The sequence below is a fragment of the Rattus norvegicus genome, chromosome 5 (assembly GCF_036323735.1).
Source record: "Rattus norvegicus strain BN/NHsdMcwi chromosome 5, GRCr8, whole genome shotgun sequence".
Taxonomy (NCBI): domain Eukaryota; kingdom Metazoa; phylum Chordata; class Mammalia; order Rodentia; family Muridae; genus Rattus; species Rattus norvegicus.
The window spans coordinates 129,912,471-129,934,678 of record NC_086023.1 but is presented as its reverse complement, the minus strand read 5'-3'; the positions used below and the strand labels follow the sequence as shown (position 1 = coordinate 129,934,678).

The 22,208-nt window shown below is 37.8% G+C and overlaps 1 protein-coding gene across 3 annotated transcripts in view; it reads right to left on the bottom strand.

Moving 5' to 3' along the window:
* The window catches only part of Faf1 (Fas associated factor 1), a 363,928-nt gene that overhangs the window by 83,926 nt on the left and 257,794 nt on the right, over positions 1-22,208 (bottom strand). For all 3 annotated transcript variants that reach the window (NM_130406.2, XM_063287104.1, XM_039109189.2), the window contains 2 exons: positions 11,225-11,361; positions 5,608-5,696 (listed from right to left, as the gene is read on the bottom strand). In NM_130406.2, coding sequence (NP_569090.2) covers positions 5,608-5,696; positions 11,225-11,361 — 226 coding nt within the window. The remainder of the gene's footprint in view (positions 1-5,607; positions 5,697-11,224; positions 11,362-22,208) is intronic.

The window sequence follows — 22,208 nt, the reverse complement described above, 5'->3', positions numbered from 1 at the left end:
AGACCAATGGAATAGAATTGAAGACCCAGAAATGAACCCACACACCTATGGTCACTTGATTTTTGACAAAGGAGCCAAAACCATCCAATGGAAAAAAGATAGCATTTTCAGCAAATGGTGCTGGTTCAACTGGAGGGCAACATGTAGAAGAATGCAGATCGATCCATGCTTATCACCCTGTACAAAGCTTAAGTCCAAGTGGATCAAGGACCTCCACATCAAACCTGACACACTCAAACTAATAGAAGAAAAACTAGGGCACTGGAAAAAATTTCCTGAACAAAACACCAATGGCTTATGCTCTAAGATCAAGAATCGACAAATGGGATCTCATAAAACTGCAAAGCTTCTGTAAGGCAAAGGACACTGTGGTTAGGACAAAACGGCAACCAACAGATTGGGAAAAGATCTTTACCAATCCTACAACAGATAGAGGCCTTATATCCAAAATATACAAAGAACTCAAGAAGTTAGACCGCAGGGAAACAAATAACCCTATTAAAAAATGGGGTTCAGAGCTAAACAAAGAATTCACAGCTGAGGAATGCCGAATGGCTGAGAAACACCTAAAGAAATGTTCAACATCTTTAGTCATAAGGGAAATGCAAATCAAAACAACCCTGAGATTTCACCTCACACCAGTGCGATTTGCTAAGATCAAAAACTCAGGTGACAGCAGATGCTGGCGAGGATGTGGAGAAAGAGGAACACTCCTCCATTGTTGGTGGGATTGCAGACTGGTAAAACCATTCTGGAAATCAGTCTGGAGGTTCCTCAGAAAATTGGACATTGAACTGCCTGAGGATCCAGCTATACCTCTCTTGGGCATATACCCAAAAGATGCCTCAACATATAAAAGAGACACGTGCTCCAGTATGTTCATCGCAGCCTTATTTATAATAGCCAGAAAATGGAAAGAACCCAGATGCCCTTCAACAGAGGAATGGATACAGAAAATGTGGTACATCTACACAATGGAATATTACTCAGCTATCAAAAACAACGAGTTTATGAAATTCGTAGGCAAATGGTTGGAACTGGAAAATATCATCCCGAGTGAGCTAACCCAATTACAGAAAGACATACATGGTATGCACTCATTGATAAGTGGCTATTAGCCCAAATGCTTGAATTACCCTAGATCCCTAGAACAAATGAAACTCAAGACGGATGATCAAAATGTGAATGCTTCACTCCTTCTTTAAATGAGGAAAAAGAATACCCTTGGCAGGGAAGGGAGAGGCAAAGATTAAAACAGAGACTGAAGGAACACCCATCCAGAGCCTGCCCCACATGTGGCCCATACATATACAGCCACCTAATTAGACAAGATGGATGAAGCAAAGAAGTGCAGACCGACAGGAGCCGGATGTAGATCGCTCCTGAGAGACACAGCCAAAATACAGCAAATACAGAGGCGAATGCCAGCAGCAAACCACTGAACTGAGAATAGGTCCCCTATTGAAGGAATCAGAGAAAGAACTGGAAGAGCTTGAAGGGGCTCGAGACCCCAAAAATACAACAATGCCAAGCAACCAGAGCTTCCAGGGACTAAGCCACTACCTAAAGACTATACATGGACTGACCCTGGACTCTGACCCCATAGGTAGCAATGAATATCCTAGTAAGAGCACCAGTGGAAGGGGAAGCCCTGGGTCCTGCTAAGACTGAACCCCCAGTGAACTAGTCTATGGGGGGAGGGCGGCAATGGGGGGAGGGTTGGGAGGGGAACACCCATAAGGAAGGGGAGGGGGGAGGGGGATGTTTGCCCGGAAACCGGGAAAGGGAATAACACTCGAAATGTATATAAGAAATACTCAAGTTAATAAAAAAAAGAAAAAGAAAAAGAAAAAAAAATGTCACTGTCAATTTACAGAGTAACCACATACATGGCTGCCTTTCCTTCAAAGTAAATAGCAATTGATTATATGGAAAAATTACAATCTGAACAACTTTTTGGAAGTACAGAAACTCAGTAAACATGAAATGTCTGAAGATGTAGCTCACTTGGTACAGCACATGTGCAGCATGGATTAAGTTCCGTGTTTCATCTTGAATAAATAAAATCAGGCACAGTGACGCACACCTACAACCCAGCAATTGGGAGACAGAGGGAGGAGCAATGCGAGTTCTGGGCTATCTTTGGCTTGCCTGAAATATATGGGACACTGTCTCAGAGAGAGCCTCAGATACACGATACACTGTCTCTATCCAAACATTGAGATGCCTTGGAGGGTTGGAGTCTGTCTCAGAAAACAAACAGGAGAGAGCCAAAGAAGTCATAACACTCTATATCTGTTACTGTAGTACCTTATGTTTATATCACATATCAAATACTGCCTTTTCAAGTTAACTCATTTCATGAAAATTCTTCCAAACATTCACATATTTAAACAACTAACAAACATTTATCGAGTACTGAATTTTTCCTAGGTATAAGAAGATGGGAGTTATAAACATGAGTGAAAGATGATCCCTCCTGAAAAAACAAACAGACAAAAAACATAATTGGCAAGTGTGATGGTGTACAACTTAAAACCCAGTATTAGAGAGAAGCAGGCAGACCTCTGTGAGTTCTAGCTCAGCTTGGTCTACACTATGAATTCCAGGAAACCAAGGCTACAAAAGGAAACCCCATCTCAAAACAAGCAAACACTCAAACAAAATAGAACTAATTTCCTCCCCACCCCACCCCACCTCAAAGAAAAAAAAATCAAACAAAAATCCTCTTAATCGAATGGAAGACACAACTAAATAAAGTAAAATGTACTAGTATAGTCTTATATTAATATTGTCTACAGCTTCACATTTGCAATAATGAAGGAGTAATCTACTGAAGACATGCTGGATACCTAGCAATTTTATCATTGCTTAGGATTAGGTTCTCCTTTTGCTGTTCTACAGAAAAATTTAAAAATTAAAAAAATTAAAGAATAAGTTTACAAATATCCAAAAGCAAAAAACAAAACAAAAACAAAAACAAAAAAACACAAAAAACCCAAAAACAAAACCCTAAATAAACCTAAAGCATAAAACTTCAAATTAACGTATGCAATATCTGCTTTATATTTTTATTAAAGAACTGTCATAATCCAGAAGAAATTTCTTCTTTTTTTTAAAATTAGATATAATTCTTTACTTACATTTCAGATGTTATTCCCTTCCCGGTTTCCTGTCCATAAGCCCCCCATTCCCTCCCCCTCCCCCATACAGGTATTCCCCCCATATATCCTCCTTACTGCTCCCCAATATTCCCTTGCACTGGGGGTCCAACCTTGGCAGGACCAAGAGCTTCCCCTTCCACTGGTGCCCCAACAAGACTATTCTCTGCTACCTATGCAGTTGGAGCCCTGGGTCAGTCCATGTATAGTCTTTCAGTAGTGGTTTAGTCCCTGGAAGCTTTGGTTGGTTGGCACTGCTGTTCTTTTGGGGTTATAAGCTCCTTCAACTCTTTAGATCCTTCCTCTAATTCCCTCCAAGGGGGTCCTGTTCTCAGTTCAGTGGTTGCTGCTAGCATTGACCTCTGTATTGGACATGCTCTGGATGTCTCTCAGGAGAGATCTATATCTGGTTCCTTTCAGCATGCACTTTTTAGCTTTATCAATCTTATCTAGTTTTGGGGCTGTACATATATGGGCCACATGTGGGGCAGGCTCTGAATGGCCGTTCCTTCAGTTGCTGCTCTAAACTTTGCTTCTATAACCCCTCCTATGGATATTTTTTCCCCTTTTAAAAAGGAGTGGGAGCATTCGCATTTTGGTCATCCTTCTTGAGCTTCCTGTGGTCCAGAAATTTCTTAATTGACCAAGTATTAATGATTAAGGGATTGTTAAGAGCTGCCAGCTAGATGACCCACTTTGACCTTCAGTTTTCTCATTTAAACATAATCATCCCAACCCATGTTGTACTGTCTTGTATTTGATCCTCCAAATCCATGATGTACACAGCTTTTGGTTGGATTGGATTACCTAGAGCCACAGTTCTCAACCTTCCTAATGCTGTGACCCTTTACTACAGTTCCTCATGATGTGGTGACCCCCAACCATAAAATTATCTTTTTGTTACTTCACAATTGTAATTTTGCTACTATTATGAATTATAATGTAAATATCTGTGTTTTCCAATGAATTTAGGTGACCATTGTAAAGGGTTGTTTGACTCCCAAATGTATTACAACCTGTAGATCGAGTACTGCTGACTTAGAGGTACCATGAAGAGACCATAGTAATGAAGGAAAATGAAACCATTTTTTTATGTATTCCACATTAAATATTAAAGTTGGCAATATCTCTGTCAAAATCAGTCCTCAGCAACTCAGCTCAGTGCTTCCTACTAATAAACCTGTACAAAACGGAATGATAAATGTTGCAAGATATTTTGTCATACTGTGAACCTAGAGATTGTGTTATTTACCGAAAAACAAAAAAACACAAAAACCCAACTGTTTCTAGTGGTGTGGCTTAGCCCTTAACACACACCTTTAATCCAAAGGAGGAAGTTAAAGTTAGTTTGTAGAAGGATATAGACGCCATGTTTGAAAGTGGGGTCTAATTGAGTATCAGAGAAAGATTAGACAGAATAGGATACGCTGCACTCTCAGGAGAAGAGAAGATACAGGGAAGCTACTTTGGGAAGGGGAGCAGAGCAGAGAGTATATGTGAGAGGGAGAAGGAAGGGGAGGTGGGGGGAGAGGGAGGAAGAGGGAGAGGAGGAGGGGGAGGGAAGGAGGGGACAGAGGCACATTTACTAGGGCTTTGGACAGAGACGGGTCGCAGACAGACAGAGAACAAGTTAGACACGGGTGAAGATAAAATGAGCAAGGAAAGGAGTAGGAGTCAGAAGCTCAGAACAGATTGCTAGGGGCCAAGAGAGCAGACAGATCGAATCAGTCAGCTTAGAAGGAGTTTGATCCAGAATAGCTGAGTTGAACCAGCCAACCAGAGTTCAGAAAGAACTAGAAAGAAGCAACATATTCAGCAGTGAGTCACAGAGGCTGAAAACATTCCAGGCCTAGATAAGATTATACGGTGGCTAGAAGCTTCCAGGACTAGGACTAGGTTAAAAGACAGAGGCAGTAAACCTCTGAAATGACAAGACAGGAGGAGAATAAAAAAATACTTTTACAGATAAAGTATATAAAGTTGTTGAGTGGTAGTAGTGCACACCTTTAATCCTAGCATTTGTGGGGCAGAGGCAGGTGGATTTCCAGGTATGAGGCCAGCCTGGTCTACATATTGAGATCCAGGATAGCAAGTGCTACACAGAGAAACCCTGTCTTTAAAAAACCAAAACCAAAACAACAGCAGCAACAAAACTCTATATAGGAAGCAGAAATTCCTGAACTAAATCTGTAAACTAATCACTGAATTGTTTTCTTGCAAGATGAACTGTCTAGCACCCTAAATGTAGCAAAATGTAAACTACCCATAAATTTACATAAATCTTTAAAACTTGGTGTCACATGGCTGGCATTAAGGGTCCTTGGCAAATCTACAATAGTATCTTTACCACCCTTACCTATCTGTCAAAAAAAAAAAAGTCACTCATCGCACTGGCAGATCACCTCATCAGCCTCCTATGGAGACTTCACTCCACCTCTTATCTTACCTCATCCTTTATGTCTTCCTGTTGTTGAGCTGAGAAAATCTCCATGGCAGCCATGAGTCTCATCATTAACTCATCCACTGTTGTATTACCTAAAAAGACATGAGACATTCCAAGATCTATACAGAATCTTAACTTTAAATTGTTAAAATTATTAAAAATGAAAGATCAATTTTAGTAGAGAAATTAGCAGCATTAAAAATTACAGACAGGAAAGCTAGTATCTAAATCAATACTATCAATGAAATTTTTCATATGATCAATGAGTAAATGGTGAAATGTTAGAAAAATCAGATTTGAAACAACTTCAATTAACAATTTTTAGTACCAGAAAGAAGAATGTCCAATTCATGAGGTTCAAAAGTCCTTTCGATTTATAAAAACAATAGTGTTAATAACACTGTGACATCTACTAATTGTTTACATGCCTGTGATTATGCTAAATTACTTTATGTTTCATCTCATCTCATCTGTACAATTTTTTTTTTTTTTTTGGTTCGGAGCTGGGGACCGAACCCAGGGCCTTGCGATTGCTAGGCAAGCGCTCTACCACTGAGCTAAATCCCCAAGCCCTCATCTGTACAATTCAATTTAGAAGCAATTATACTTTGGATTTTCATGAGAAGAAAAACCACCTTTAAGGGGCTCAAGAAACCCACCCAATGAAGATCGAGACAATAATCACAGGGTCAGGGCTTGAAACCAAGTGAGTCTAATTCAGGAGCCAGCCCTTCCTCTGATGCCCGGGCACCACAAGTCCAATGATGTGAAGCTGGAGGTGAACATGCTAGATAACCACTTTACCACTAAGCCACCTAAACAGCCACATCCCAGCCATTTTCTATACTTGGAATCACTGCTGAAATTTCTCTGGCAAAACAAACAGGAATTCAATGTTTGACAAGAAAAATCTATTTCTGTCAATGTATATTTTCCCTTTACGTTGTCAAATGAATGATTAGACTATGATCTTTATGAAGAGGAGTTTAAAGATGCTTGATTTTTCCTTAACCTTATTTTACTCTTAAAAAAAAAAAAGGTAATGTGAATAAATAACATCTCCTAAATGCATATGGTTTTGCTTGGGATGGCTTACAAAAGAGACATTCACCAAGTTACGTGAGGGAGCTCTCTTTCCTTTCACATCTTTAGGAAGTATAAGATAGATTCTCCAGGGCCTGTGACGGTGCCATGCCACATTAATGAAATGATGTCAGGATGATAAAGAGCAAGTATCCTTGATGACGTTTTCCAGCGTAGGGTGTGGCTAATATGATTTTTCAATGACGTTTCTCCAAATTTCCCTTATGATCGTAGGCATCATGGGGTTAGGGAGCACTTCTGGTACTCAACAAACAAATGATCCAGTTTGTTCACAGCATCACTATTCGCTCAAATAAGTTATGGGCCACATTATCTTGGCACTAAGAAAACAGAACTGGCTTAGTACTAGGAGTTGAAATAAAAGTTGTGCTACTCACAAGGTATTTAATCGAGTTTCTAGAAATTGTCTGTCTCATAACAAGGGTTCCATAAGTATGCGTTTAATAAAAAAAAAATGAATGAGGATCTAGAACAATGGCTTAGCGGTTAAAAGCATGTGGTAATTTGTGTAACTATGGCCCCCATAGAAACATGTATTTCAGTACTTAGCCTATAGGGAATAACACTATTAGGAGGTGTGGCCTTGTTAGAGTAGGTGTGGCCTTGTTATAGAAGAAGTGTGTCACCGTAAGGACAGGGATTTGAGGTCTCCTATGCTCAAGGTACACCAGTGTGGCACAGAGTCTCCTTCTGCTACCTGCGGATCAAGATGTAGAACTCTCAGCTCCTCCAGCACCATGTCTGCCTGCACACTGCCATGCTCCCACCATGATGGTAATGGACTAAAAACCCCTGAAATTGTAAGCCACTCCAATTAAATGTTTTCCTTTATAAGAGTTGCAGTGGTCACGATGTCTCTTCACAGCAATGAAACCCTAACTAAGACGGAGCACTTGCTGTTCTCCCAGATAACCTATATTTGATTCTCAGAACCCACAAAGCAGCCTACAACCATTTGGAACTCCAGGTTCAGTGGACTCTGCCACCTTTTTCCAGGCTCTGAAGACACCAGGGATACATGCAATACACAAACATATATGCGGGCAAAACACTTACACACATAAAATTAAAGTAAATCTTTTTAAAAAAATGAATAATACAAGAATGAGTAGCTAAGAATGTAGCTAAGAATCAATTTTCTTGTTCTCAAAAGGAAGGTGATGTTCCTCTGTAATGTTCTTTGAAGTACCAGGGATAATGTCGCCATGTGCCTGGTACAGAATACAGTCATTGGTAGTTATTACTAATAGAGATATGACAGATGGCAAAAAGAAGGTTCTAAACACTCTCTAGATACTGTTCTTGGCTAAGCCTCTGGATTTCTATATCTCCTTTGTAAATAGCAGCGACTCCAAGTTTGAGTATGGGAAGAATACTTTATGGCTGTACTCGTGGTAGTTGGAATGAGAACTGTCTGCACAGGCTCATGAGTTTGAATACTCGGTCCCCAGGTGGTGATGCTGCATAGGGAGGGAATAGAATTTTTAGGAGATAGAGCCTTGATGAAGGAAGCATGTAACAGAGGGCATGCTTTGAGAGTTTATAACCTTGCATCAACCTCCAGTTTGTTTCATGGGTTGCAAAAACGTGATTAGCCAGCTTGCTATTCTAAATGCCTACTGCCTTGCCTTCTTCATCATTATGGACTTCCCCTCTGGAACTATAGGACAAAGTGTTCAAATTATAAATGTGAAAATACATAGTTATATGAAAGCTAACAGGGAGGACCCATTGAGTACAGAGTTCTCTACTGTCCGACTCAACAAAAAAGAGCTTGTAGGTACTTCATACTTGAGTCCGCAATGGTGAGAGACAAAAAAAGGAACCAGCTAATATAGTTTACGGAAAATTGACAAAATTCAGTGTCAGTTTCCAAACTTGGTCTCAGGACCTTTTGGTAGTCTTAAAAACCATTAAGATTCTCAAAATAATCATAGTTTATGTAGTTTATAGCTATTCTGTTGCTGTGATAAAATACCATGACGGAAGCAACTTTGAGTTGATTTTGGCTATAGCTCCAGACAGACAGAGCCCAGGGGCAGGAAAGCATGGCACAGCACAGTGGCAGAGAAGGTAGCTGGCTGCTCACATCTGATACAAGAAGCAAAGAGCAAATTAGAGTGGAGAGAGGCTACACATCCTCAAAGCCTGCCCCCAGGGACATACTGCCTCCAGCAAGGCCACAGCTAAGGTTTCACAACCTCCTCAAGCAGTATCACCAACTGTACACCAAATTCAAATGCCCGAACCTATAAAGGGAATTTCTCATCCAACCATCATGACACTGACACTTTATTAGAAACTCTGTAATAAAAGGGCAAGCAAAATGTCTCAGTAGGAAAAGGTGCAGGCACCAAACCCCATAACTCGAGTTTGGCCCACAGAACCTACCTACATAGTAAAGATGAGAACACATACATGACAAATAAATGTAATACAACATTTTTTAAAAATGAAAATATTTATAACATGTGTATCAATTCATTTAAAAGTAAGAGTGCCACCATCATCTAATACGTTATATTTTTGTTAACAGTACTTATTCCAGAAGAAAAAGGTGACAAGATTGGCCCGGTTGTAACATTCTCACATATTTCTTTCTGTACTGTCTGGCTCAACAAAAAACAATTATAGCTTCATATCTATTTCTATATTAATTCTATATTAGCACCCCCTTTCCCCACACCATACTGTGCCTTCATCAAACATATCTCTGGTCTCTTTTTATAAAACATAACAGTTAAATGTCATCAAAAATTATTTATGCTTGTTAGTCTTCCAGTGCAGGATATATATTTTTTATTAAAAATCCATATTTTATCATTGACAACAAATAATACTGGTTCTTTTACTTGAAAGTGACAGAATTACTTTTGTTTTGTAGAAAATGTTTCTCAAATGCCCAGTATACAGAAGTGTAATTTGTCTGTCACACTGTAAAAATAACTTCAAGAAAGGCAAGGAGAAGCAACTAGTGTAGCTCATGGAACCACACACCTGCTTCTCTCTTTGAGACAATTAAAATATATTGGTTTGCATTACCTAACAAAAGGGCTAAAATTTAAAAACAAAAACGAAATAACAAACAAACAAACAAAAAGCCCCAAAAATCTTTTTCTTCTTCTTTTTTTTTTTTTTCCGGGGCTGGGGACCGAACCCAGGGCCTTGCGCTTCCTAGGCAAGCGCTCTACCACTGAGCCAAATCCCCAACCCAATCTTTTTCTTCTTTAAGGATCCTCTTAAACAGCCTTTTCCTTTTACAACTGTAAGTGAGTGGCAGTGATGGATATTACTAATCCATGAGGATCTGTGTCAAGAGGCTTGACTTCCCCATAAGATGACAATTAAGGAACCATTGCGTGGAGCCACTCCTGCAAATGTTAACACAGTGAAAAGTGAAAAAACAAAAAATCAAAACAAACAAAAAAAAACACAAAAAACAAAAAGAAAAAACAAACTAAACTCCCAAATAATGAATGCAAAGTGAAACAAAACCTAAAGTATTTGTGATCTTGCAGATTTCCTAAAACAGAGTTTCTGGAATCCAGGGCCTACACTTTGCAAGACACAAGCTATCACAATGTTGCCTAGGATGAGGAAAACAAGAAAAAACTGTCTTCACTTTTTCTTTACCCCCATGGGAATCTGATCCCTTAGTTGGCCGCCTAGGAAACCATGCTCTGGAAAGTTACAGAGAAAATGGCGAAATACCTGAGCTTTTGTTCTGTGTAGGCTCTAAAGGCACTGGAATGCACAAATCCCCTCACCCATTACACTCAAATGGAGCCGAAATGAAGTACCCCAGACCCAAGCTTCAGCTTGGAGCACTTGAAAACTCCTTTTCCTGGCGGCACAGAGTGCGAACTATTTTTATTTAAGCTTTCCCATGAACACAGCAATGCTTTACTCTAGCTTTTGGGTGCATTAGTAACAACCAAAACCCCACTCGTTCATTCATTCTTACTTTTTTGTTTTTAAAGAAGGAATGTAAAGTATGGTTAAATTTCCAGGAAAATGTAAATTATGGTTAAATCCACAGGAATCCCCCAGCTTTTTGCCTCAGGGGTGTATCTCAGGCAGAAGTCACACAAATAAGGAGGAACAACTGACACGTGAAAAATTCAATTTGCAATGTATAGTCACTGGATTTTCTAGATAATTAAAGATAACCAATTCTTTCAACCAATCAATATTACAGCTATAAATCAACAGAAATAAACATCACATCTGACAAATGATTATAACCTAACTGCTAGTTTTAAGAATTAACCATTTCTGAACATAACTTTCCTGTCCTATGTCTGAGGAACTATGTGATTTTGTTGGGTTATTACTGCTAGATGTTTAACTGCACATACATTTTTCATAGTACATATGCTTTAAAAGATGTTCTCTAGGATGTTTTATATTTTAAAATACAAAAACATTTACCAATAGCAAGAAATTTGGCCAGCAATGATGGGAAAATGGTAAGGTTATCAATAACATTTTATTTCTATCGTGACATATACTTTACCTTGTATCACATTTAGCACTTCATTAGATGATCGCTTTCCCATGATAATCAGGAAAAGTGGAAACTGATCTGTCTTTTGAGTCCGAATGGTTTGTGCAATAACGCTGCCAAAGTGTCTATTGCACATTGTCAGAAATCTAAAATAAAGCAAAATCCAAAATGAGTTTCAAACAAATTTATGAGTAGATCTGAGATGACATTATTAATTATGTAAAGATTAGATAGCCTAACTTGCATTAGTATGGAAACTATTACTAGACTGAGTTTTGACTAAATCTTTAGTAGTTATCGTATAGAAGGAAGCATACCCTAATGCTGCCGAGGGCTGACAGCACAGGTTTCTTAAGTCTCAAATACTGCAAGATGTATGTACTACTTTTTAAACTATGAGAAAACAAAAGAACTTCCAGGAGAGAATTCCTTAACTAGGATAAATAATAGAGTGCAGTACACAAATAAAGCTGACTAGCATCATTGTAAAAATAGATTTAGCAACATTTCCCTAAGTCCTTAGAATCAAGAGCTACATAGAAGCATTGTGTCCCCTCTAGAAGTAGTAGGTCTTCTAGTTTTGTATTTAGTATGGAATAAAAGCAATTCTAAGCTTTTGGCCAAAAAAGCTCAGAGATATTAGCATACTGAAGTCTAGCATTAGTATTCTTAACACGATCTGGAATAAATGAAAAAACTGATAAAGCTTTTCTCTTCTATTAGAGGACTGTTTGAAATTAGCATTTCTTTCAAGAGAAAAGGGTAGCTTATGATATGTTTTCAGATCTGATGGTAAAAAGTAAATGTCATAATAATAATGAATTATGAAAGACCAAATGCAAATATAGAATGCTTTAATAAGATCCAATTTAATAAAGTCTGTAAAAATAATGGACTTTTAATAACACAGGTCACAAAAGGCAAAACAGTGGAAATTCTGGAGACTAGCCACTGGTACTAGCTTATTAATTCTTAATTATGTTCATGAAAGGCAACTTAAATCGTGTGTTTTCTTATGCCTTATGATAATATTTTAGGTAACAACTCCTCTGAAATGTATGTTCTAGCTGATGAGCAAAGTCCTGTCGTCACATGCATTAGAAGGTAAATCTATTTGAAAAGACAAATGGTATTAAAATGTCATGTGCTCAGATTCACTTGATAACCAATTCAAAACAGAATCAAACCTCTTAATTTTTAAAGCCAATACATTTTCTGTCAATAGAAATTCACTTCAGAAATTTAGGCTGAGTCTTTTGTAAAACCCGTGCTGTGACTACAGAAAGTAGGTCTTGTTAAGGGCAGCTAGACCTGTCAGCTAGAGTGTCAAGACAAGTTAGCACCACTGCAGTACGTCCATTGGGGGAGGTTCATATACACATTTAGTGCAGCAATAACCAGACCTCATGGCAATTTGAAATGACAAGGCCTTAAGAAATCCATTGTCAGCCATGAAATATCAGTGCCCCCATGAAAATTCAAATCTTCGCATTCCACAACTATTATGGGATAAAAGGTTCTCAAGCAGACTAAGCTTCCATACCAAATTTCACACTCATAAAGCTTTAAGTCATCAACAGAAAGGTGTAGATCAGGGGACTAGCAAGTTAGGGTCTCAGTTTTCTTTATATGTCTTACAAAAATATTTGAAGTCAGTCTTGACCCTGAGCTGATCATTGGCAACCTCTAAAATTAAAGATGTCAAAAAACAGTTGGAATGCTATTTCCTACAAAAGGGAGAAAAATAAGTCCTTGTTGCTTTCACACCAATGGATTGAGCGGATATCACATAGTAGATGCCCATCATAGCATTGGCCTCACTAGCTAAACAGGATGCCCTCTGGCCCCTTAAAAGGAAAGGAGGACAGGAAGGAAAGGAGCACACAATGGAGAGTATAGAAAGAAGACCAAAGAAGAGAAAGGAAAACAAAACGGAGGGAAATGGGAAGGAGAAGGAAATGAAAAAGGAAGGAAGAGAAGATTGCAATAGCCAAAATTTTAATTCAAGACCAGAAAAACAGACATGGTAAAACTAACCTGATTAAGAGAAAAATTATGTTTTTCTTATTTGTGGTATTTTGTTCCCTTTGAACAGTTAAGCATTTCAGGATACCTGATAGGGTTGGGCAAAACTGTCAAGTCAACTGCAAGTCACTCGATATTTTTCAGTCAGATTTCATGAAGGAATAAATGGTTGCTACTACCACTAGATTCCAGCAATTTTGACCCCAAAGTGGGAAATAACCATTTTATGACATTAGGGAATCTCTTATTTTCTTTCTTAACTATAGAGGACTTAAATAAACCAGTGACCAATGACTTTATTTGAAGAAGGAAATAAAACATTATTAGGGGGTGGCTCAGTGGGAAAGAAAATGTGGCACTGTGTAGAAGCATGAGCACCTGAGTACAGAGTACCAGCATCCACGATAGACAAGAATCCGGTAGCCTCAGTAGTAAGCGGGTGAAAGGCAGATTGCTGGCACAGACCATCTTCCAGCCTAGATCTCGATTTAGTGAGAAATCCTGCCACAACTGAAGAAGGCAAAGATGGGTAGAGCAGGATGACAAGATCCTCCGTTCTTTATGCACATGGGCATACACAGCTGCACACAAATGTGTATATGCACCTCCAAATGAAGTTAAAAAGGAAAAGAAGATGGCCAAATGGTGAAAAATTCCTCTCTTCTAATATTTTGAGAGAGGTTCTCATGCAGCCCAGGCTGACATCTTGATCCTTCTTCTACTTTGCAAGTGCTGGAATTACAGGTGTGTGCCACCACACTTGGCTCAAGGAGGTTAAATTCTGTAAACCTACTGCTTACTTAGTATGACAGGTACTGTTTTGATTAAAAATAGGAGGTCGCGATACTATTGCTAAACTCTTCAATCTGATTGCCATGAGTTTAAAGGTAACTCCAACATAAAGTGGAAAGAACATCTCTTTAATACACCTACCCTTTTACAAGGAAGAAATGAAGTAGGATATAGAAGACATTCAAACCTGTTGTTAGTTGGTAGGCCATCAAAACTAGTACTTATACTGTTAACTCTTAAATACTTAATGACACTTAGCATTGAAAACGCCTGTTTGTTTGTATGTATGTGTCTGCCTGCCTGTGTAAGTACGTGGGAGAGAGTGAGGCAGAGTATGCATGTGGGAGTAAGAGGGAAACTTGCTGGAGTCAGCTCTTTTCTACCTCATGGTTCCCAGGGATGGAACTCGAGTTGGTAGGTGTGGTGTCAACTGCCTTCCCAACTGAGCTATCTGCTATGTAACATTTTCATCATTAATTTTATGATTAAAATGGTATGTTTACATCAACACTAAAAATATTTTTGCACAACAAAACACTAATAAACAAAAGCAATTACTGGTTTTATTGTCAAAGAACAGAGCTGGGCAGATAGCTCACTCAGTGAAGTTCTTCCCGTACACTATGAGATCTGAGTTCAGTGAGACCTATATAAAAATCCAGGTATTGGCAGTACTTGAAATTCTAGTCAAAGGACGCAGAGAGAGCAGATGTCTGGGGCTCTCAGGCCAACTAGCAGTCTAAACAGCAAGCCCACATCTTTGGGAAGGACCATGCGTTATAAGATAGGGTAGATCCTGAGGGATATCTGACACTAACCATGGGCTTCCATGTGGAGATACATGTACAAATGCAGACAAATATGCACAGACAGCAGCACCATGAACCACATATTTAATAAAAGAGATTACTCGGTAGATGACACATGTGCAACCCAATAGCCTGCAGTAATTACTACCCAACACTCTGAGTCAAGCCTCTGTACACCATGCTTTAGCCGTAGCTGATCACTAAATTCTTTTGATTTTGGTTTAAGAAAGTTCTCTGTAAAAGAAAGTCCAAGGTAGCTTTCTATCAAGAATAAGCCTCTTACTTTACATATATACATACATGTTCAAGGTTTGATCAGTGTTCAAGATAGAGATAGAAGACAAGGAACTTAAGGGCCACACTCAATCTCACTAACATAATGCTTTCCTGCTGTTTCCATTTAATAGGAAAATAGAGTGAAGTCCCTTTGACTTGAAGTATGTTCTATCATGCACACCAAAAACAGGTCAGCCATAGAGTTATCATTTTGACTACAACTTCATTTTTACAATTCTTTCCATCTCATCATTCAGTTCTTTTCAGAAGTTCCTGTTGGAAATGTTTGTCAGCACTGCTGGGATAACCCCTTCTGCCCTTTGAGGTAGCTTTGAGTTTTGTAACCTTAAGTCTTTGATCTATACTGAGTTAGGTAAACAAGGACAGAGCAAAGCTGCAGACTATATACTCAGTAATGCTAAACTTCCAGTGTCCCAGGTAGTTTCCCTAAATGGCAAGCTTCCCTGGAGATTCTGACCAGATAGAACTGGGGAGGTACCGGAAGCAGCCCCTTTACTAGATGTCTTTTCCCAGGCACTGTTCACATTTGGAACATTTTTCAAGAAACCCTTTACGTTTTCTTTTAAGGCTTTTGGTGTCTCTGAAGGCAGTTAGAGGGAGTCATCCCAAAGATATTTTGGGTAATGCAGCTTCTCTGAACTGTACCTTGCTTCCTTAAGTAATGTTAGTTCTTATGAGCTTCCTTAGTATGTTGAGCTCGGATCTGCTGTAGCACACGTAAGCAGTATCTCACAAGTCTATGTATGAGCTACAGGTCATAGACAGAAAACAAAACACAGACTGGGAGGTTATAATACAAAATGAAATGTTTACAGAAGACCTCACTGCAAAGTTGACATTTGATCAAAAGTTCCAAAGAGGTGACGGTGGAGTCAATAGCTGGAAAAGAGAACAACGAATACAAAAACATTAACATGGGAGAGCCTAATATATTTAAGGTAACAAGAATCTAGATGACTCCACTCGGGAGAGTTTTCAGTTTCGTTAAGTTACCTGAAAGTTTTATTTCATTTTTCCTTATAGCTACATAGAGTTCTACTGTGCGTGTGACATTTTCATTATTCATCATCTGAAAGACATCTACGTTGTTTCCATTTCCTAGCTATTATGGAATTGACAGCATTAACTGACAGGGCTTACCAATATCTATGAAGTATGACACTGAGTCTTGTCAATATATGCCACAGAATGGTAGAACTAGATTTTACAGTAGATTCATTTTTTAACTTTTGAGAATTTTGTTCTGTCTAACTCTATGAAGAACTGGATTGGAATTTTGATAGGGACTGCACTGAATTTGTAGATCGCTTTTGGTAAAATGGCCATTTACTATATTATTCCTGCCAATCCATGAGCATGGGAGATCTTTCCATCTTCTGAGATCTTCAATTTCGTTCTTCAGAGGCTTGAAGTTCTTATCATACAGATCTTTCACTTGCTTGGTTAAAGTCACACTGAAGTATTTATTTTATATTATTTGGGACTATTATGAAGGGTGTCGTTTCCCTAATTTCTTTCTCAGCTTGTTTCTCTTTTGTGTAGAGGAAGGCTACTGATTTATTTGAGTTAATTTTATACCCAGCCACTTTGCTGAAGGTGTTTATCAGCTTTAGTAGTTCTCTGGTGGAACTTTTGGGATCACTTAAATATACTATCATATCATCTGCAAATAGTGATATTTTGACTTCTTCTTTTCCGATCTGTATCCCCTTGACATCCTTTTGTTGTCTGATTGCTCTGGCTAGAACTTCAAGAACTATATTGAATAAGTAGGGAGAGAGTGGGCAGCCTTGTCTAGTCCCTGATTTTAGTGGGATTGCTTCAAGTTTCTCTCCATTTAGTTTAATGTTAGCAACTGGTTTGCTGTATATGGCTTTTACTATGTTTAGGTATGGGCCTTGAATTCCTGTTCTTTCCAGGACTTTTATCATGAAGGGATGTTGAATTTTGTCAAATGCTTTCTCAGCATCTAATGAAATGATCATGTGGTTTTTATCTTTCAGTTTGTTTATAGGATTATGTTGATTGATGGTTTTCCATATATTAAACCATCCCTGCATACCTTGGAATTTTCCACATTGATTTCCACAGTGGCCATACTGGTTTGCAAAGCCATCAACTGTACATCAGGATTCCTCTTTTCTAGAATCCTCATCAGCATTTGTTGCCAGCTATTTTCTTGATTTTAGCCAATCTGAGGCAAAATCAAATCTCAGAATAGTCTTAATTCATATTTCCTGATTGTTAAGGATGTTGATTTTAGCTCTAAATTTTTAGACTTGAGCAAATTATCTGAAGTTATCACAGAAACCTGGAAAGTAAAAAAGAGAGTGAAGGACTAGGGAGGGGAGGGAAGTCAACAGCAGGCAAATGGGTGTGTGTGTGAGTGTGTGACTGTATGTTACCTCTACCTGTGAAAGGAGAAAGGAAGTAATAGAAAGGGAGAGGGAAGAAGAAAGTATCACTAAGGATGTTAGGAAAAGCCATAGGAAAACATTATTTTATATGCTTACTTTAAAACACAAATAGCATACATGGAGTTATACCACACAGTGTGCACATGCTCCCCAAGAAACACAGACTCTAAAAAAGCCCGAGTTCAGGCACAGGAAACATTCCTTGAAGGTGTTAAGTCAGGGAATTCCAACAGACTCCAGGCTACAGAGTCTACTCCCATTCCTTGTGGTCGCCTCCAAGAACCTGAAATTTAAGTCTTACTCCTGAAGACACGACATATTTCAGACAGAGGATGTGGAGCTGTAACTGAGCTGGAATCTTACTGCTTGAGGACCAATTCTCATACTATACAAAGGTGCTAGGCAAGCAGCCAAGGGAGAATAGTTAATAGTTGTAAAACCTATGAACAATGACAGTTCTGGCAAGATAGCCTTAATAACTGCAATCACATCACATTATTATCTCGGAGGAAACCAACAACTGGGATGTAAAGTTACTTCACAGGAGGGGTTTCATGCCAAACACTGTAAACCTAACCAACTACCGGTGGTTAATAGGTAACCACCTGTGAGGAGAGCCCAGTACTTTCACGAATGTAATCTTTAACTGTATTCTAAGGACTTTTCTTTATACCTACAGGTAAATGTAGCTCTTACCTTTCATCAAAGAACCTTCCTTTTAATAAAAGATAGAGATGATTACAGAAATCCACAACTGGTTAAAATACAGAGAATTAGGCACCTAGCCCCAGGATGTAATTTGGGGAGGAATGAACTGGAAAAGCATTTATTTGTTTGAAGCATAAATTTTCTATTAATTTGTGTCAATAAATTGCTACCCAGAATTTATAAACAATATACACGCAAACACAACCTACAGAATATTTTGCTATTGTTTGGTGGTACTGAGGAACAAATATAACGTTACATATGCAAGCAAATCAAACTGTGAATCAAGAATCAAACCATAATCTCTTATTCTTGTTATGAGTAAATCACTCTTGGTAAAAAGGCTTTGAGACCTGACAATTTAGTAACGGGGAGGGTAGTTAATAATTTATAAGTATAATTTATAATTATTTTAGAGAGGAACAATAATCTTAACTCACTCTTTCTTACCAGTTTAGCTGGAGCATCCCTAATCTAAAATCCCAAAACCTGTCATGTTGGCAGTTCAAAAAATTCTAGCTATTTTACTATTTTGGATTCTTAACTCAATTGGTTGTCTATGTAAATATTCCCAAATATAAAAGTAACCTTCCCATAGACATTTGCATTAAGTACTGCTTTTCTAAACGGGGAATAGTGGCACATAGCTTTAATCCCAGCACTCAGGAGGCAGAGGCAGATGAGGATCTCTGTGAGTTCTAGGCCAGCTCATTCTACAAAGTGAGTTCCGGGACAACCAGGCTGATAAACAGAGAAGCCCTGTCATGGGAGTGTGGGGAGGTAGGAATTATATATATATGTGTATATATATATATATATATATACACATATATATCATAAACATAACTTTAAATCATGAAAATCCTCTATTGAAGGGTAAACTTTAATTTTCTTAAATGTAGATCACAGAATAATTAATTCCAATTCCTCTCTAGCAATGTAAAGAAGACTTCTTTTTCAAGGGTTATAGAAGAGAGTGATGAATATTAAATTCTATATAAGATTTCCTTTTGGTTTTGCTATTTGCTAGACAATAAACAGAAGGGACTACTGGATATGTCACAAGAAAATGATTTTTGTTCTGAGGACACTGAAAATATTTTGGCTTCCGCTATTCAAAGTCTACAAATAGCATGGTCTGTAACTGGGGCTTGGATTTAAACAGTTCAGATTACATTCTAGGGGAAAATACAGAGAATGAGAGATTAAAATTTACAGTACCAGGTTATTTATTTCTTGGATCCTTACCAGGAAATGAATCTACTTTTATCTACCTCTGCATACACTACCTAATTCTAACATATATTTATTGCATGGCTAGGCCAACTCATGCTTCAGTGGCCTTTATCCACAGTACGACAGTGTGGGAAATACAGCCTTCTTCCTCTGTTTTCTACTTGTGAAATCTGCTCAGTGTAAAAACAGTCTAAACTGTGACAGTCATCAGGGTTCCGATGAGTGTCTACCTTCATGTGGACCTTCAAAATAAGCAGGTGTTGGCTGGTAAGTTTGTGATTATCAACTTTCTGACTTTTTTTTTTACACAAATTAGACTTTTTATATAATTTCATTTTTTTAATACTACCCATCGATTTAGGAAACCTGCAAACATTGAAATGTTACCATATTGTATTGCATGTAGCACAGTTTTGTGGGAAGAACAAAGACACTGAAGACAGACAAGCCTCACGTTGCCATTAGCTGTTTCTTTGAACAACTTTAGCTGAGTCTGTCTGTGCTTTCTCATCTAATAGTAAAGGTAATAACATCTAACCTAATTTCAAAATTAGTCTGTAGATTATCAATACTCTTCATCCCCCATTTTCTTCTATGTGCTTCAGAGTCAATACAGCTTCTCTTCCTCACTAATAAAAGATATGCTTCTTTATTTTATTTTATTTTTTTTATTAACTTGAGTAAGATATGCTTCTTAAAATAAGCTTCCTGATTATTACTTCCAGCTGTAAGCCATGGCTTCCTGTGAGGAGACAATGGAAATCTGTTTCTCTATTTCCCATGCGACATGTCACATAACTTTTTTCAATTGCCAAATTTGGAGTTGTTGTGATTTTATTACATAAAACATTTCAGCATTGTTATTCCAAAGCTGGAGAGATTCTCTTGAATTCTGATGTTTACACAATTTCATATTTAAAAAGACATTTCACTCTTAAAGATGAGAAATACAGGGATGCTAAGACTCCACACATAGAAATAGATTTTAAGATATAAAAAAGTCGACCTAGTAAAGTCTGATCACTTCTGGCATCAAAAAGTAGTATTTATGGACCATACCTCCTAAGCTCCATAAAGAAAAAAGAATTGCTGAAAAAAGAATTAACCTAAAGCCCTCTATTTTCTACATAAGATTAGTTATTTTAAAATTTCATTTGAAATCTGTCTTTTGGAAAACAACAGTAGAAAATAGCTTTCTGTTGTTGTTCTTAATGATTCTCAACTAGAGGAGAAAGTTCTCTCCACGTAAGGTTTTATATTTCACAATGCTCTCTGTACGTGTTCACTAGTAACCTTATTTCCTGAGCTACTTGAGGATAACTGAGAGTCCCTGTCCATGTCTGTATTCTTTGTACCTTTGAGTTTCATTCTCGCATTAAGGTAATTGCAACATTAGGAGTGAATTTTTGTGCAGGATCAGGGATAGGGATCTGGTTTTATTCTTCTATGTATGGATATTCAATTTTCTCACATCATTTGTTGAAGGAGTATTTCTCTAGCATTTTTGCTATCTCTGTCAAAAAATCAGGTGGCTGTCACTGTTTAGATTAATTAAAATTATTAATTATTATTATTGCATTGTATGTGCTTGCATGGTGATAGAAGGTATACATACTACACACACATGTGGAAGTCAGAACCTAAGTTTATTGCTGATTCTCTCCTCTTACTTGTATGTAAATTCTGAGAATTGAACTCAGCACCCCAGGTATGCATATCAAGTGCCTTTACCCACTGTGCCATCTTATAAGCCAAGATAGGTGGATCTGTATTAGTGTACTGTATTTTCAAAATTTATACGTCTGTTTATATGCCAGCACCATGCAATTTTGTGCTGTTATTATTAAGCCAGAATTATAAATCTATCATTTTATTTAACTCAAAAAACAACTCTGAGGTATTAGTTTAAGCCTCATTTTACAATATGGAGACTTCATAATAAAGGTTTATATGACCTTTCTGAATAGGGAATGTTTAAACGTAGAAAAATGAGGGAATAAAAACAGGATTATTTGTTTTTTCTGATGGCTTCTCTTAAGTAACTGGGAGGGGAATAGAGTACAGTGTAACATGCTTAGTGAATTAAGAATATGAATACATATCTCACCCAGATCAAATAAATCTTGTTGTGCAGAAAGAATATTTAAGACTTTAGACCAGGTGTGGTGGTGTATTAGATCTCAGTACTCGGAAGGCAAAAGTAGGTAAACTTATATGAGTGCAAATTAAGACGAGCCAGCATATATAGTGAGTTCTAGAACAGATAGGACTATACAGTGAAACCCTATCTTAAAAATAAAACCCAAAAAACTAGTATAGTGCTGAGAATCTGCCAAGGAAAACAAAATCTACTTAGGATTCTCTAAGTTGTGGCTATAGCCAATAGCAGATAAAAACGATAGTCAGCTTTAAAAAGGGTAGACAAAAAAAGAACTATCACTTTTCCCCTGGTATTCCAATAGTAAAAATTTCTGAAATATAGGCATATGTCTGAGAAGAAAAAAAAAGAAATCTTCCATAAATGAGTTACCTAAACTTATTCCAGAGCATTACAACTTTTCCGTGGTTTATGATACTATTTGGTAAATTAAGTCATTAAAATTGGTAGTCATAGTCAATGCAGACTGACAAGCAAACACTGGACAAAATGTCAGAGGAACCAGTTTCCACGTATTTTCATTGAGTAAACTAATGTTTCTTTTATGACTC